The sequence below is a fragment of the Gymnoscopelus microlampas genome (genome assembly GCF_963454915.1).
Source record: "Gymnoscopelus microlampas genome assembly, chromosome: 5".
In the NCBI taxonomy this organism is placed as follows: domain Eukaryota; kingdom Metazoa; phylum Chordata; class Actinopteri; order Myctophiformes; family Myctophidae; genus Gymnoscopelus; species Gymnoscopelus microlampas.
Genome location: NC_139942.1, coordinates 41,455,250 through 41,469,816, shown reverse-complemented (window position 1 = coordinate 41,469,816; position 14,567 = coordinate 41,455,250). Strand labels below are relative to the sequence as shown.

Genomic DNA, 14,567 nt, shown 5'->3' with positions numbered 1-14,567 from the left:
ATTAGATATAAGATATTTGCTTTGGAATCTGGCACTGTATCACAGTGCCCACGCTTTTTCAAAATGTTTTAAATTGCATGGACTCAGATCTTCCACAAATAGTCAAGGTTTCTTCCCACAGTCCCTGAAACCTGCTGTCATTAAGCCACTCTCAAAAATGAACAATATAGACACCTCTAATGAACAATAGGCCCATACTAAACCTCCGGATTTTAAGTAAAATAATTGAAAAGACTCATTTTCAACAACTGAACTGAGCTTCCTGCCACTGAACTGCTTTGCAGTCTTCCAGTCAGCACTTCGACAACGCCACAGCACTGTGACTGATCTTGTTAAGGTCTTCAATGACATCTACTAGATTATAAGCCTCCGTATTACTGGATCTCAGTGTTGCATTCAACATGGTCAGCCATTATATATTAATAGATGGCTGAAAAACTGGGCAACTTTCTGGGGACTCTTCTGTTTGACATCTACATGGCTTGGAAAACAATAAAATATGTTACCATTATTATGCAGGTGTTTTACATAAATATATGGACTATGGTCCAATATAAGCATTGAGTAAGTGCATTGAATGAATCAGCAGTTGGATGTGCCAGAATTTAATTTAAATAAACCAAGACAAAGTAATAGTTTTGAGAGCCAAGTAAAAAATGATTAAAAGTCAGTTCTCAGCTTGAATAGGCAATGTTAAAAACCACAACACAGCCATAAATCTTGGTGTAATCATGGACTCAGACCTGAATTTCAACAGCCACATTAAGACAATTACAAAGTCAGCCTTCTATCACTTTAAGAATGTATCAAATATTAAAGGACTTATGTCTCAGCAGGATTTGGGAAAACTTCTCTTCAGTAAACTCAGCTACTGTAACTGTTTTTAGAGACTCCCACACTCCCAAGAAACTACAGGTCTGCTACAACTCTCAGTTCTTTTAAATCAAAGCTGAAGACTTTTCTGTTTGTCGCTGCATGCCTTTCATTGAGGTTTTTGATTCATTTCTTGTGCACTGTAATTTTATTCTCTTATTTGTCTATTTTATTTTTTATTTATTTTAATTTTCTATTTTCATAACTCTAATAACTATTGTATATTTAATTGTATTCAAATGTCTTTGTATATGTTGCTTTTGCACTTTGTCTTACTGTTCTTAATGTCATAGTGTAAAACACTATGAACTGACTTCAACTGATGTTGAAATATGCTATACAGATAAACTTGTCTTGCTGCTGTTGCTGCTACAGTATGACACCTGAATTTCCCTCTGAAGATCAGTGAATGTTTTCTTATCTAACGCCTCTGCGTCACACCGGTACCTGATGTTATTGGTCAGTCCGGTGTCAGGGTCGACGGCGCCAACTCGGCCCACAGTGCAGGAAGGCGGGCAGTTCTCTGACACATCCATGAGGTAGCGGGCCCGAGAGAACCGGGGGGGCTCGTCTGCGTCCAGCACTGCCACTCTGATGGAGGCCCTGTCCTTGAAAGGGCCCCGGCGTAGGAAGCGCGGGTCCACGATGGGGTTAAGTACCTCCACGGAGAATGAGTAGGAACTGCGGCTCTCGTAGTCCACAGCCTGCGGGAAGGAAGACATTTAGACAGAGTTATGTAGAGAGGTTGCAGAAAGGTTGGAAGGGTCCTGGAGAATAACGGTGGACTCTAGTGCACTGGGCACAGACACTTTATGAGTTTGGATGGGGTCGGAAAGACAATTGCGCCTAATTTATGCTTTGTCGCACGATGGTGTCGCATGCCCAAAAACCTACTCACAAGCTCACAAGCCACATCCATGACGCGTTGTGAGCTTTTAGATTGGCTATTTTAAAGTGACAGGAACAATTCGAATAAATGTGATATAGACCATCAAACGTACTGACACAACAAGTAGCAAATGGACTGAAAGGCTCAAAGGCTGAAAGGCACAACTTCCTGGCAACAGAAATTGTTCATTTTGAACCACTTTGAGCAGCACGTGTTAGAGAAATTAATTAGAGGTGAGAAGAAACACATCACACATATAAATGTAATAATTTGCACTGAACGGTTCTAACAGCTAAAAACGTGTAATTGTCACTGTTGTAAATACTAGACCCCAGCCATCTGTTTTTGTTATTTTCTTTGGAGCAATTTTAGCTCCCCTGCCATTGACCATTAATCAAATGCCGTTTCAAGGAAAACAACACATTTCTAAAACAGGTAGAATTTCATGGAGGCCACAATCACAATTCATTTAATACACTGATTAGACATTACATTACAGTCCTATAATAAACAACATGTAACTGTCTTCCACAAGATTGTTGGAAGAGCTCAAGTAAAGCACATGTGTGGCTAAAGATGTTAACTAGCACCTCCTGTAGCTATAGCAACTACTGATGTACTGTTGTTGATACATGGAAAGTGTCACTTCCGGTGTGCTGTCTGCTTCAAATAAATGTAAAACTTCTCAATGGAATAGTAACAATGGCAGATGTCCTAGTTATATTGTGCTATCATATGATACAGATTGGTTAAAAACATGATTTATTCATTCAAATACATACAGGATTTTGGCTTTATGCTACTGTACGTTATTTTCTTACTGTAGGCTATGTGGGATTGGCACTGCTTTGACAAGGTGGGGAGAATGGAGAGATACAATTGTTATATTGAATGCTAGTAAAATATTCATCCAAGAAACGGTGGTGATTGGGCTACTTGCACAGCATAATTTACACCCCTCCTCTCCAACATTGTTGTGTGGTGCAATGTTGGCAACACACGTGTGTGTTGGTGGATAGAGCTGGCAGGTTCAATCTTTTGTTCTACTGTTACAAGTCTGTTGGTAGGTGTTGTTTAAGGTCTTTTGGAACACTGTGGGAGTATCTTGGACAGCGAGGTGCTTTTTGTTTGAGAATATTCAAATCTGTTTGAAGAAGTAATACACAAGTGCTTTTGAATTTGCATGCTTGGATGCATGGCTGGGACATCGACAGCTCATTCCAAATAAAAATTAAAACTAACATTTATCAAGGGATTTATACCTCCCTTTAGCATGAATCATCCAACTGTGTTTAACACCACCATGATGACTCATGCTGTGCTGGCTACATAAAGCACACCTCTTGTTCCTGTATGCTGTGATACGTCAGCAATTGTTTGTTAGAGATGTTATGGAGCCTATTTGTCGGAGGTGACTCTGTGTATGATTGCCGCGCTCCTCACCAGCAGGACGGCTCAGAAGCAATGAAACCTCTGATCAGGTTTGCAGCAATGATTGCTAGACATACACCTGCTGTTGATTACATTTTTGGAGCACAACATGTTTGGGTCTGGTTCACAATATCTCTTTGAGGTATTACTGTGCGCCTGTGTGTGTGCGTGTGTGAGTGTGCGTGTGCATACAGTACGTGCGTGTGCGTGTGTACTCAAAGCGAGTGTATGGATAGGAACCCTCTGTGTCTGACTGGCACACAGCACCGTGCTGGACAGAGGATAAATAGGCTCCCTGCTCTGCAGACTCCGCTGTCCAAGTTGCATACAAAGAGATAGAGACTGCTGAGGTTCCCTGTGGATTAGAGGATATTGAAATCCACTCTCCACTCCCTTTCTGATTTTTCTTTCTTTCCATCTCACTCTCTTCTCTCTTTCTCTTGTTTCTTTTTATAATCAACTATTTTTGATTGTTCTCCCCTATTTAATCGTTATGCCAACCCCCCCAACCCCCCCCCCCCATATGTGTATAGTCCCTGTCACTGCCAATCCCTACTGTTTGAGTCACCATCTGCTTCTGTTCACCTGAAAGTAAGGAGTTTCACCAGGACAGCATAACATGTGCGGAGAACTCTGACCCTGCCAATTCTACACACTGCTGAACAGGCACCCTGACCAACCTGCACGAGTCTCATAGTGCAGCGACAGAGATCGCCCTCCCTGCCGGACTCCCATCCGTGAACACGGCCATTTGTGTTCGTTGGATCGCCCAACAAACACAATTGGTGCTGGAGGCACCGCAAAGAAATCGAACCCCAATCTCCATGGTGATGGTGCGCAGGTACTTTACCACTGCACCACCCGGCCCCGTTCTCTCTCGTTTCTCACTCTCCCTTGAGGTGTAGGCTAAACCTTTGTGCCTGTTCATAGGCTGACTAAATCTGTAATTCAAACACGGGCAGAGATTGATTAAAAATGATGCGTTGAAGAGAGGTGGTTTGAAGGACGCCGACTTTGAAATACAGGCAAGTGTGGGGAAACATCTTTCTCAGGAGGAGAAAAAAAGGAATATATATAAATATATATAACAATAAATGGGTAATGTCAGGGTAGACGGAGTGGTAGCGGGTGCGGGGTGCAGCGGGGAGGAAAAGAAATGGAGGCGGGGGTGGATGGCGGGGGAGGGACAGAGGGAGGCAGGAGAAAAGGCTCCTCTAACAGGTTCCCATTAGAAGGGAGAGGCAGACAATCTGTCTGAGGAGGAGAGGTGTCACTTACACTGTGAGCACACACTCATCACCCTCCGCCCTCCCTTCCTCCCTCGAACACTCCATCACCCCTCGCCTTCCTGCCTCCCTCCCTCGCTCTATTGCCCCCCCCCCCCCCCCTCTGTCCTAACACTCCATCACGCACCCCCCCCCCCCCCCCCCCACACACACACACACACACACACACACACACACACACACACACACATCCCGCAACTGCAACCACCGCTTTTCCTTGCGTGCCTGCGCCCCACCAACCCCTCCCTGCCCACCCAGAACGCACACGCTCATCTCTCTACATCACACGCTCGCTGGAGGCACTTATCACACAGCGACCCACCTTTCATTCTCTGCCTGTACTGCCTTTGTCTCTCTCTCTCTCTCTCTCTCTCTCTCTCTCTCTCTCTGTCCCTCTCAGGCTTTCTCTCTGCCTCTCTCTCTCTCTCTCTCTGTGTGACACACGCACACATATAAAGCAGTATGCACCGAGGGGAAAGCGAAAACAAAGTCTGAACAGGTACATTCTTCATTCCTTCACTCGCCGTCTCTGTCCCTCGCTCTCTTTCTCTGTCTCTCGCTCACATGCTCTGCACTTGCACAGAAGTAACCTTGTGCTTCAATGCTCACATGCATGCACGCGCACACACGCACACACACACACACACACACACACACACACACACACACACACACACACACACACACACACACACACACACACACACACACACACACACACACACACACACACACACACACACACACACACACACACACACACACACACACACACACAGGCATGCATGCAAAGAAGTATAAATTACATAACTCCAACCCAAATCTTTTCCTAACCCTAAAACATCCATTTCTTTTGCACAGACCCGGATAATTGTCTTCACGATGTCTATTCCTCAAAAAAATGTGGCCCTCATAAGTATGGTAAAACAAGTACACACACACATGCACGCGCACGCACGCACACCCTCTCCTGAAATTACCCTGGTACCTGTTCCCTTTTAGAACAGTTACTGAGAATGTAATTACAAACACTGGCATGGTAGGCCTGGCGATACATAATAAATCATGCCACCTCCTAGTCACGCTTGGTCAATTGACTAGAGACCCGGCTGTGTGACCAAAATTGCCCACATGTGCACGTGCGTGTGTGCGTGTGTGTGTGTGTGTGTGTGTGTGTGTGTGTGTGTGTGTGTGTGTGTGTGTGTGTGTGTGTGTGTGTGTGTGTGTGGGTGTCTCTGTGTGAGTGAGAGAGCGTGCGTGCATGTGTACACAACACACAAATGCATGGCTAGACATTGAGCAAGGTTTTAAATCATCCGGTCAAGATCCCGGGAAGCCATGACAAGAAGCACCATTCTCCCCCCTCCAGCATAATTGAAAGCAAATGAGAAGATTATGTGTGTGTGTGTGTGTGTGTGTGTGTGTGTGTGTGTGTGTGTGTGTGTGTGTGTGTGCGCGTGCGTCAGTGCGTGCGTGGGCGTGCCTACGTGTGTGTCTCAGCCTCCTGCTGTCCTTGACAACTCTTCATTTTGTGCATTCTAAATGAAGATCATACGTGGGGTGTGTGTGTGTGTGTGATGATGACAGTCGCAGCTCCTGGACGTTTCCTCTGCAACGAGCGTGACTGTGGTGCTAAGAGAACAAAGACCCCCTTCTAAATCTCCCGTTTGACTTTGTTCCTCCTCTATCGCGCTTCCTTTTCCTGTCACTTGTCTCTTGCCTGTCCCCCCCCTCTTTCCTATGTTAGTCAGATGTGCCCTGTCGTTCTCGTTTCCCTTTAATGTTCACCCCTCTCTCTCTCTCTCTCTCTCTCTCTCTCTCTCTCTCTCTCTCTCTCTCTCTCTCTCTCTCTCTCTCTCTCTCTCTCTCTCTCTCTCTCTCTCTCTCTCTCTCTCTCTCTCTCTCTCTCTCTCTCTCTCTCTCTCTCTCTCTCTCTCTCTCTCTCTCTCTCTCTCGCCCTCCCTCTCTGAGGAGATTAGCACAATCTCCCCGTGCAAGGAAAACAAACAGATAATCCTGGGCACACTGCAGGCGGGTGACCGCGGATTAGCCAGCCATTTTAAGTGAGAGCATATGGAAATTATAACAGCAAATTGACACAGGCAGCTAGCTACATTAGCTTGTCCCCCATGGTATGGGAAAATGAAAGGTGCACACAAATAGCAGGCTTACTGTATACGGCTCACAGCACCCACACCCCGCCCTCGACAAAAAAAAGAAGAAGTGTGAATTGGGATAGCACCACAAGTCGTGTTAATGATGTTATGATACGCTTAATGTTGTGACTCATGTTACTGTTTTGTTAATCAAACACGATTGGATTTAGTAAACACGTGTAAACAAGTAGGTATGACGTCTTGGCCTTTTGCCAGGGTGATTCTCACTTGTTCTTGAACATTCTTTTCTTTTCTTTCTTCTTTTCTTTTTTTTACCGCTGCTGTCATTTACGCGGGCTGTTTTGACACCTTATGCAGTAGTAGTTGCATGTGACTGCATAATAAATGCATTCCACATCATGCTGATAATGAGCTAATCCCATCCTTTCGACTCACTGACAGAGTGGAAACAGATGCACCACTGCCTGCTTTGAAATTCCCGACTTCCCCACTGGAGCTGCTACTGAGGAGGACACACAGAGTCTGTGAATTCAACACAACTGGGAACTGGGACATATCCTACATGTAAGTTCCCAGCAGCTCTGACCTTGTGAGCATTCAACATGGAAGCCTGGAGACTGCTGTTTGTTCTGATGCCTCGTGAACAACACAGGTACCTTCAAAGGCTTAATGATCACAATACAAAAACAAATTCAACCCTGTTTGAACCATGCAAGGCAATAATTGTCTGTGATGTTGCATGCCTGTAACCCTCAATTGAACTATAGGTGTACTTGGCTAATGTAATCTGATGCTCTCTCTCTACTGTTGGTTGTCCTCAGACAAGCCTGTCTCCAGTCATCTTGATCCTCCATGTCCATGTAGGTAGGTGCGGGATCAGGATGCCCTTGTGATTGATGCCTGTGTGCTGGTTCCAGCACACGGCACAGCACAGCTTTATTGGCTGGGAGCTTGTGGTGTCTACGGCGGGGGCATCATTCTCCATTCACTCACTCTTGGTATCCCCCCCATACAGGTAACATTTGTACATAGTATTCTGATGTAGCACCCATTCAGGGACTTCTGTAGGGCAGGCTTCAGTGTCCAACATTTACAGCCATATACTGTAGAGGAGAACAGACTCTACAGTCACAGAGAAAGAAGGAGGGTGGAATTCCACACACTGGCCATGCATGCCATTCAGAACCCTCCAGGCAAGACCTTAAAGCACTACTTTAAGGTCTTGCTCTGTCGAGGTGACCCATTGGCACAGGTATTTGAAGTCACTGACTTCTTTCAGGGCAGTGCCTCCTGTTATTGTTAGAGGTGGATGATCCCGGAGGATGTTGATCACCTCAGTTTTCTTGGCCTTTACCCAAGACCAACCTTGGCACATTCTGTTTCTACTCTAGCCAAGAGCACCTGTGCCTGCTGCACATAGTCAGATAGCAGGCAGATGTCATTAGCATAGTCCAGGTCCATTAGGGCTGCAGCAGAGACTGGTGTAGTAGTAAGACTGAGTTCTTGCTCCCGTCCATTGATGGCCTGCCTATGTCTGTGCCATCTGGGATCATCTCCTATAGCCCCTGTTAACTTGGCAGAGACACATATAGACCCTGAGTATCTTCATCATTATGCCTCTGTGTATCGACTATCGACTAATTTATTTTTTAAAGTATCGCTGGCAAGTTGTTCCTCTTCACCTCCTCAATGATCCTTCTTAAGACCAAGATCTGAGCTACAGTAGAAAGCTATTTTGGTTCTACCGAATCGTATTCAGAATCATGCTGTTGTCTTTGCAATGACAATTGTTATACTGATGCCTCGATAGTCAGATTTTGGCACTGGCATGATGTCAGAGAGAGAGACCATATCCGGCTTGTTGTTTTTCATGAGAGCCTGGTTGCAAATCTCCAGGATGATGTCGTCTCTAGATTGCAATTCTTAACAACCTAACATGTGGCCCAGCACTTTCCCTTTGCTTCAGTTGAGAGTGGATTACTCTCCAGTGAAATGAGTATAAAGGGACCCTCATAAATATGGAGATCTGTGAGGATTGCGTGTAGTTCCTCCACAGCTGTCGGGTATGTGTCCAGCAGCTTCCAGAAAGAAGTGAACCAGGAGGTCACTCTCTCCTCCGGGTTGTTGCCTGTGACCTTTCCCTGCTTTGACCTTTTGCGCCCACACATCTCGTTGATGATCCGCCATACTGTTGTTTACACTGAGTTGCCTCCACTCTCCATACCATCCCCATCAGCTCCTCCGCCTTGATTCTAGAGAAGCCGTTTGGACTCATTCAATGCACTACAGGTATGTACATTTTAAACACACAGCCTGTTAAATAATGTGTGATTAAAGTTTTGAACAATGTTTTGTTGTGAGATTTCCTTCACGCTACAACAAACAATAGGGAGATAGGAGGGGTGCTCTGTCATAGTGAAAGAGCATAGAAATAAGACTTGGACTTATGGAATTTTGTTGCATTTCTCAACCATAACAAACATACCGGTGGCCATGTGGCTAATGATTATGTGATGAAAATGTAGAATCATGATGATTTCTGAGAATCCCATTTTTCCTTACAACAAGGTAATTTAGATTCCACCTCCAAGATGTCTTTGAATGGACCCTTTTCACAGAAGCCATTTTGGCAGCTGTGTGTGTTTCATTAGGAGTTAGTGTGTGCCAGCATGAAGTTAAATGTACAGGAGCTGTCCATGCTGGCACACAGTAACAACAACTAAATGAAACACACCCACAGTGTACTGACTGAATACACGTCATACCGTAAAGTACTGCCGGTTTTCATTCAATCCATTTAATCAGGGGCATTGACCAGGTGCAATGCAATTACGTTCCTGATACACACACTCTGCTGTAGTCTGTGCTCCCAAGGTCGGGCCTTGTTAAACCACTGTTTAAAGAGGCAACCGCCCAGCGATTGACCCGCTGTGGCTACACTGCTGCAGAGTGCAGCCAAGCTGCTATGGGTGCTGGAGGTTGTTAATGCTAATTCTTCAATTACCTGCCACTTACAGCGTGGCCTAGTGCACATGCCGTATCACAAAATCTATTAAGAGCAAGATGTATGTTCATTAATAGCTACCGTATCCACTTTTAACCTGGTGTCCCTTTTGTGGGCGTTAAAATAAATAAAATAAAAAAGAAATCCAACAAGCTCACAACATGTCGTCATGTGACATGTTATGAGCTTGTAGATTTCGGTAAAGAGATTTGGTCTAGAGGGGAAAAAAGGGGATAGTGTATAGGCGATCATACTGTATGTAATTATTAGTATGTCAGAGTAGAATAGTAAACAGGAAACTATAAAGGTGCAATTTGTGGAAATTGCAAAAAAATAGACCAAAGTGGAGCTGAGTTGAATATAATGGAATAGAATAGAGTCATGTAGAACTGCGAAGAGATCAGTACAGAATGCAACACAATGCAACTCCATGGATTTCCAGTATCATTTAGTGACACTGGTAATATCCTCCATTCCTCCCAGTTGCAGCCAGAATGAATCAGAATCAGAGTTATTGTCACATCACAGAATGACATCAACATCGAGCCTTCAACCCCTCTGTTGTGTCACAGATTGCATTAGTCTAGCATCAAGTCTAGCATCAAGTCCCATCTCATTTTGCCCTTGCACACTCTCCTGGAAAACCCACTACAACACTCATAACAATGAGTGAATGAATATAAATAAATAGAGTGTGTTGGAGAGTACATAAGTGCAAATATTCACACCTGTCTACCTGCGTGTTTGTGCATAAATATGAGTGTTTTATTGTGCGTGCGAGTATGTTAGTGCAGGCATGCATGTCTCTGTGTGCATTGTCATAAATGCGTGTGTGCATATTTTACTTGGAGGGCTGAATTGGACAGACTCACAGATAAAGTGAAATGGCTCCTAGACACAACCATAGAGTGAATGAGGCATGGGAGAGAGCCAGCAAACGGATGTGGAGAAGCGGGGAGTGAAGGACGTGTGTGTGTGTGTGTGTGTGTGTGTGTGTGTGTGTGTGTGTGTGTGTGTGTGACACGCGTGAGTCGAGTGCTTGTTTATAGTTGCTTCCACGGCTGTTTAAGAGAATCTGTGTATTTGGTAAATGGGATCAGAGAGAGAGAGAGAGAGAGAGAGAGAGAGAGAGAGGGGCTGTGTGTCATTGCTTGGGGTTCCTATGAGACTGACAATGAATAAGCAGTGATAAGAGGCAAGCGGATATATACATAGTTGCCTGCGGTTGTCGCACACTGAAAATAGCCGATCCACAAGCTCACAATGTGTCGCGCTGCAACACGTTGTGAGCTTTTAGATCGCCTACCCTACAGTGTGCAACACCTGCATGCAGCTAAGTATAACTCAGGCTTAATGACCCAGCTCTCCACTTGAGTCCCTGGCTAACCTCCCTCCCTGTCCCCATTTATACATGTACCCATGGGACAAAGCTTCTTCCTTCTTATCCCCCCCGTCCTCCCTCTCCCTCTCTCTCTCTCTCTCTCTCTCTCTCTCTCTCTCTCTCTCTCTCTCTCTCTCTCTCTCTCTCTCTCTCTCTCTCTCTCTCTCTCTCTCTCTCTCTCTCTCTCTCTCTCTCTCTCTCTCTCTCTCTCTCTCTCTCTCTGGTGTACTTGCAGCTTTTTTCTATCAGCCTCTCTGTCTTCAATCTCTCTTCTGCATTTCTCTGTCATTTCTCAAACTCCATCATCGTCTGACACCACCCCGTCCTGGCTCTTCACCATCGCTCGTTCAGTTTTTCTGCACTTCTTCAAGTCTCTCTGTTTGCCAAACATCTTGGTGTACAGTCATGGACTCATGGAATTCAACAGCATGCATATGCTGCTCCTTTAGACTATATCAAGGATTAACCCATTATTGTACTGTAAGACTGCGAACGCATCTGTGTCATTTTAAGATTTCTTAGGCTATTCAAAAATAGCAGATCTTCAAGCTTGTAGATCTTGTAGGTCCACAGCCAAATACATATCATTTTGGGTGGTCCTTGACATAAAAAAGTTTGAGAACCACTGACATATATAGCAACATACATTTTTCAAAAAACTGTTAGGATTTAGAAGACATTTGGAGAATCCCCAGAAGCAAAGATTTGAGTTACAAATGTGTACAAATATATACATTCAAAGATTTGCACATTTCCACGATTGTCCCCAAAAATAGCAGATCTACAAGCTCATAGTGTGGCACTCACTATGAACTCGTTTTTTTTTTTTAACTGTTAGGATTTAGACAATCTGGGAACCCATCGCCAAATGAAAAGGACAAACAGCGCCCTCTGCTGTTTTTTACTATCTCACTTGGCTCTGGGAGGAAGTTGAATAGCCAAAGAAATCTAAAATGACAGAGATGCGTTCCCGGCCTGAATGGGTTAAAGGACTTATGTCTCAGAATGATTTGGAAAAAACTTGTCAGTGCATTTCTCCTCAGTACACTCAACTACTGTTATGGGGAGGAAAGAAATCGATCAGAACACTGCAGTTGATTCAGAACACTGCTGCTCTAGCCCTCACTAATAAAAAAGAAAATGGATCATATCACTCAATCTTTGCACACTGGCTCCCTGTCTGTCAAATAATTGATTTTAAAAATACTGTACTACTACTGCTGGTTTATAAAGCATTGAATGGTTTAGGGGCTTTAGGGCCAAAATCTGATCTTGTGCTATATCAGATCTCTATATCCAGACCTCTCAGGGACAGGTCAGAACTAAACGTGGAGAACCAGCGTTCTGTTTCTATACAACATATATCTGTAACAAACTCGCAGAAAACCACAGGTCTGCTACAACTCTCAGTTCTTTTAAACACAATGTTTTTGTTTGCTGCTTGCCTTTTACTGAGGTTTTAGATGCTGCATTTTATTTCATTAATGCTCTTAATGTTTTGTATCAAGCACTCGTTGTTGATATGTGCTATACAAATAAACTTGCCTTGCCTTGAAATTGATATTCCTGCACAGTAAAATCCTCAGCGTCAATTTAATTCACAGAGTGTAAAAGCGGACAGAAAAAACTACTTTCTTCTGTCCATTTTACACTTTCAGAATTAAATTGTTTCAGACTGTGTGTATCTTTGTCTCCAGGTTCAGGCCGCCAATTTATTCTAATTGGTCGGGTCGGGTAGAGTTCGGCTATTCAAAAATAAGACTAATGCAAGTGTAAGCACTGAGTGAATGTTTCAAGTAGACCGACAAATTAGGTCTAACACTCAAAATCAATACGCCCATCAGCATTCACAACAACCCAAAATCTCTCTCTCTCTCTCTCTCTCTGTGTCTGTGTGTCTGTGTGTGTGTCTGTCTGTCTGTCTGTCTGCCTTTCTTGATAAAGAAAAGAGGTCACACAGATGCACACACAGATAAAACACACACAGATGTGTCCCCTTATCGATCCAATTACAATGTCAATCCTATGCTGTCGATCCTTTTGAAATATTGGTAGTTGTTTGGTGCTAATCTGGGGCACTTTCATTTAATTTCAATCAAAGGTAGAACATGTTGGTTTCAACTGGTTACAACATTGAAGAGATATGCGCATGCCAGCCATTAAATTCATGTTCCTTGTTTTTACCGGTAGTTGGCAAGCAATTCAACAGAAGTCAATAGCTTTATTTGAATGAAATATGTTTGTGCCAGTAACTTGATTTCAATGTTGTGACTCTCACAGACAATGTCACGTCTCTCAAGGCATTACGTCACGTAAGGTCCCGCTATAGAATTGATAAGAGAATTGATAGGCCAAAACCGTATTGATTTCCAATTCTCAATAGCTTCCCCATGATGGAATCCATTTTCGATCCCCATCCCTACGTGAAAGTGGTGTGAAAATGCACTGTTTTTCTTCCCAATTCCCAGTGAATAAGCCCATCCAAACGTATTAACAGAATACATGAAGACAAACTCTTAATGCACACAGCCAGCTGTAATTTGAGCCCATCTGCTATTCAGTAAGACCAGTCTGCATGCCAAGAATAGTGGATGAAGTGGTATAGTAAAAGCAAGCACTGCAACCCCTGTTTCATTCAGATGAACTGCTGTGCCTCTTCACCTCTTCATATTCCTCCAACAAACAGTGTGAACAGAGACAGCCACAAGGCCAAGTGTGTGTGTGTGTGTGTGTGTGTGTGTGTGTGTGTGTGTGTGTGTGTGTGTGTGTGTGTGTGTGTGTGTGTGTGTGTGTGTGTGTGTGTGTGTGTGTGTGTGTGCGTGCGTGCGTGCGTGCGTGCGTGCGTGCGTGCGTGCGTGCGTGCGTGCGTGCGTGCGTGCGTGCGTGCGTGCGTGCGTGCGTGCGTGCGTGCGTGCGTGCGTGCGTGCGTGCGTGTGTGCTCGCGCGCACCCTTCGACACGCGAGCCCCGCATACGCTCATAAGCACTTAATAGATCCAGTCCTATTTTAAAACTTGCTTATGTGAGCTTGTGTATCCGTGCGCCTGGTGTAGCCGGTATCATTGATATCAATTGGCTCTTTCCAAACGTGCTGTACGTGCACAGTAAATTCCACGCATACGTGCGCTTTGAGAAGCCTGGTGTAGTCCGGGCGTCAGATATTTGTGTGTTTGTGACTGTGTGTGTGTGTGTCTGTGTGTGTGTGTGTGTGTGTGTGTGTGTGTGTGTGTGTGTGTGTGTGTGTGTGTGTCTGCATGCGTGCATCAACATGCTGCCTCTCTGTAAGCTATTTGTGAGTGTGCATGCGTACGTGTGTTCCGCGTGTGTTCCGCGTGTGTTCAGCGTGTGTGTGTGTGTGTGTGTGTGTGTGTGTATGCATCTCCAACTCCTCGTGCAATTGCAACATGTGTTTCTGAGTCAAGTGCACGCGCGCAAAGTCTTCAATTTGTAGTTTATACAGATTCTGCCCAGAGGGGTGCTATGTGCAAGGTCGAGGAAAGAATTCTGTGGTAATGCACAAATCGCCCTGCTGGAAAACCACCTCGCCTCCGGGGGTGGGCGGGGACACATGATGACTTCACCGGCCA

At 44.6% G+C, this 14,567-nt stretch overlaps 1 protein-coding gene across 1 annotated transcript in view; it reads right to left on the bottom strand.

Moving 5' to 3' along the window:
- The window catches only part of cdh24b (cadherin 24, type 2b), a gene marked incomplete at both ends in the record, with an annotated part of 102,408 nt that overhangs the window by 25,547 nt on the left and 62,294 nt on the right, over positions 1-14,567 (bottom strand). The window contains one exon of the mRNA XM_084056916.1: positions 1,321-1,577. Within this exon, the coding sequence (XP_083913042.1) occupies positions 1,321-1,577 (257 nt within the window). The remainder of the gene's footprint in view (positions 1-1,320; positions 1,578-14,567) is intronic.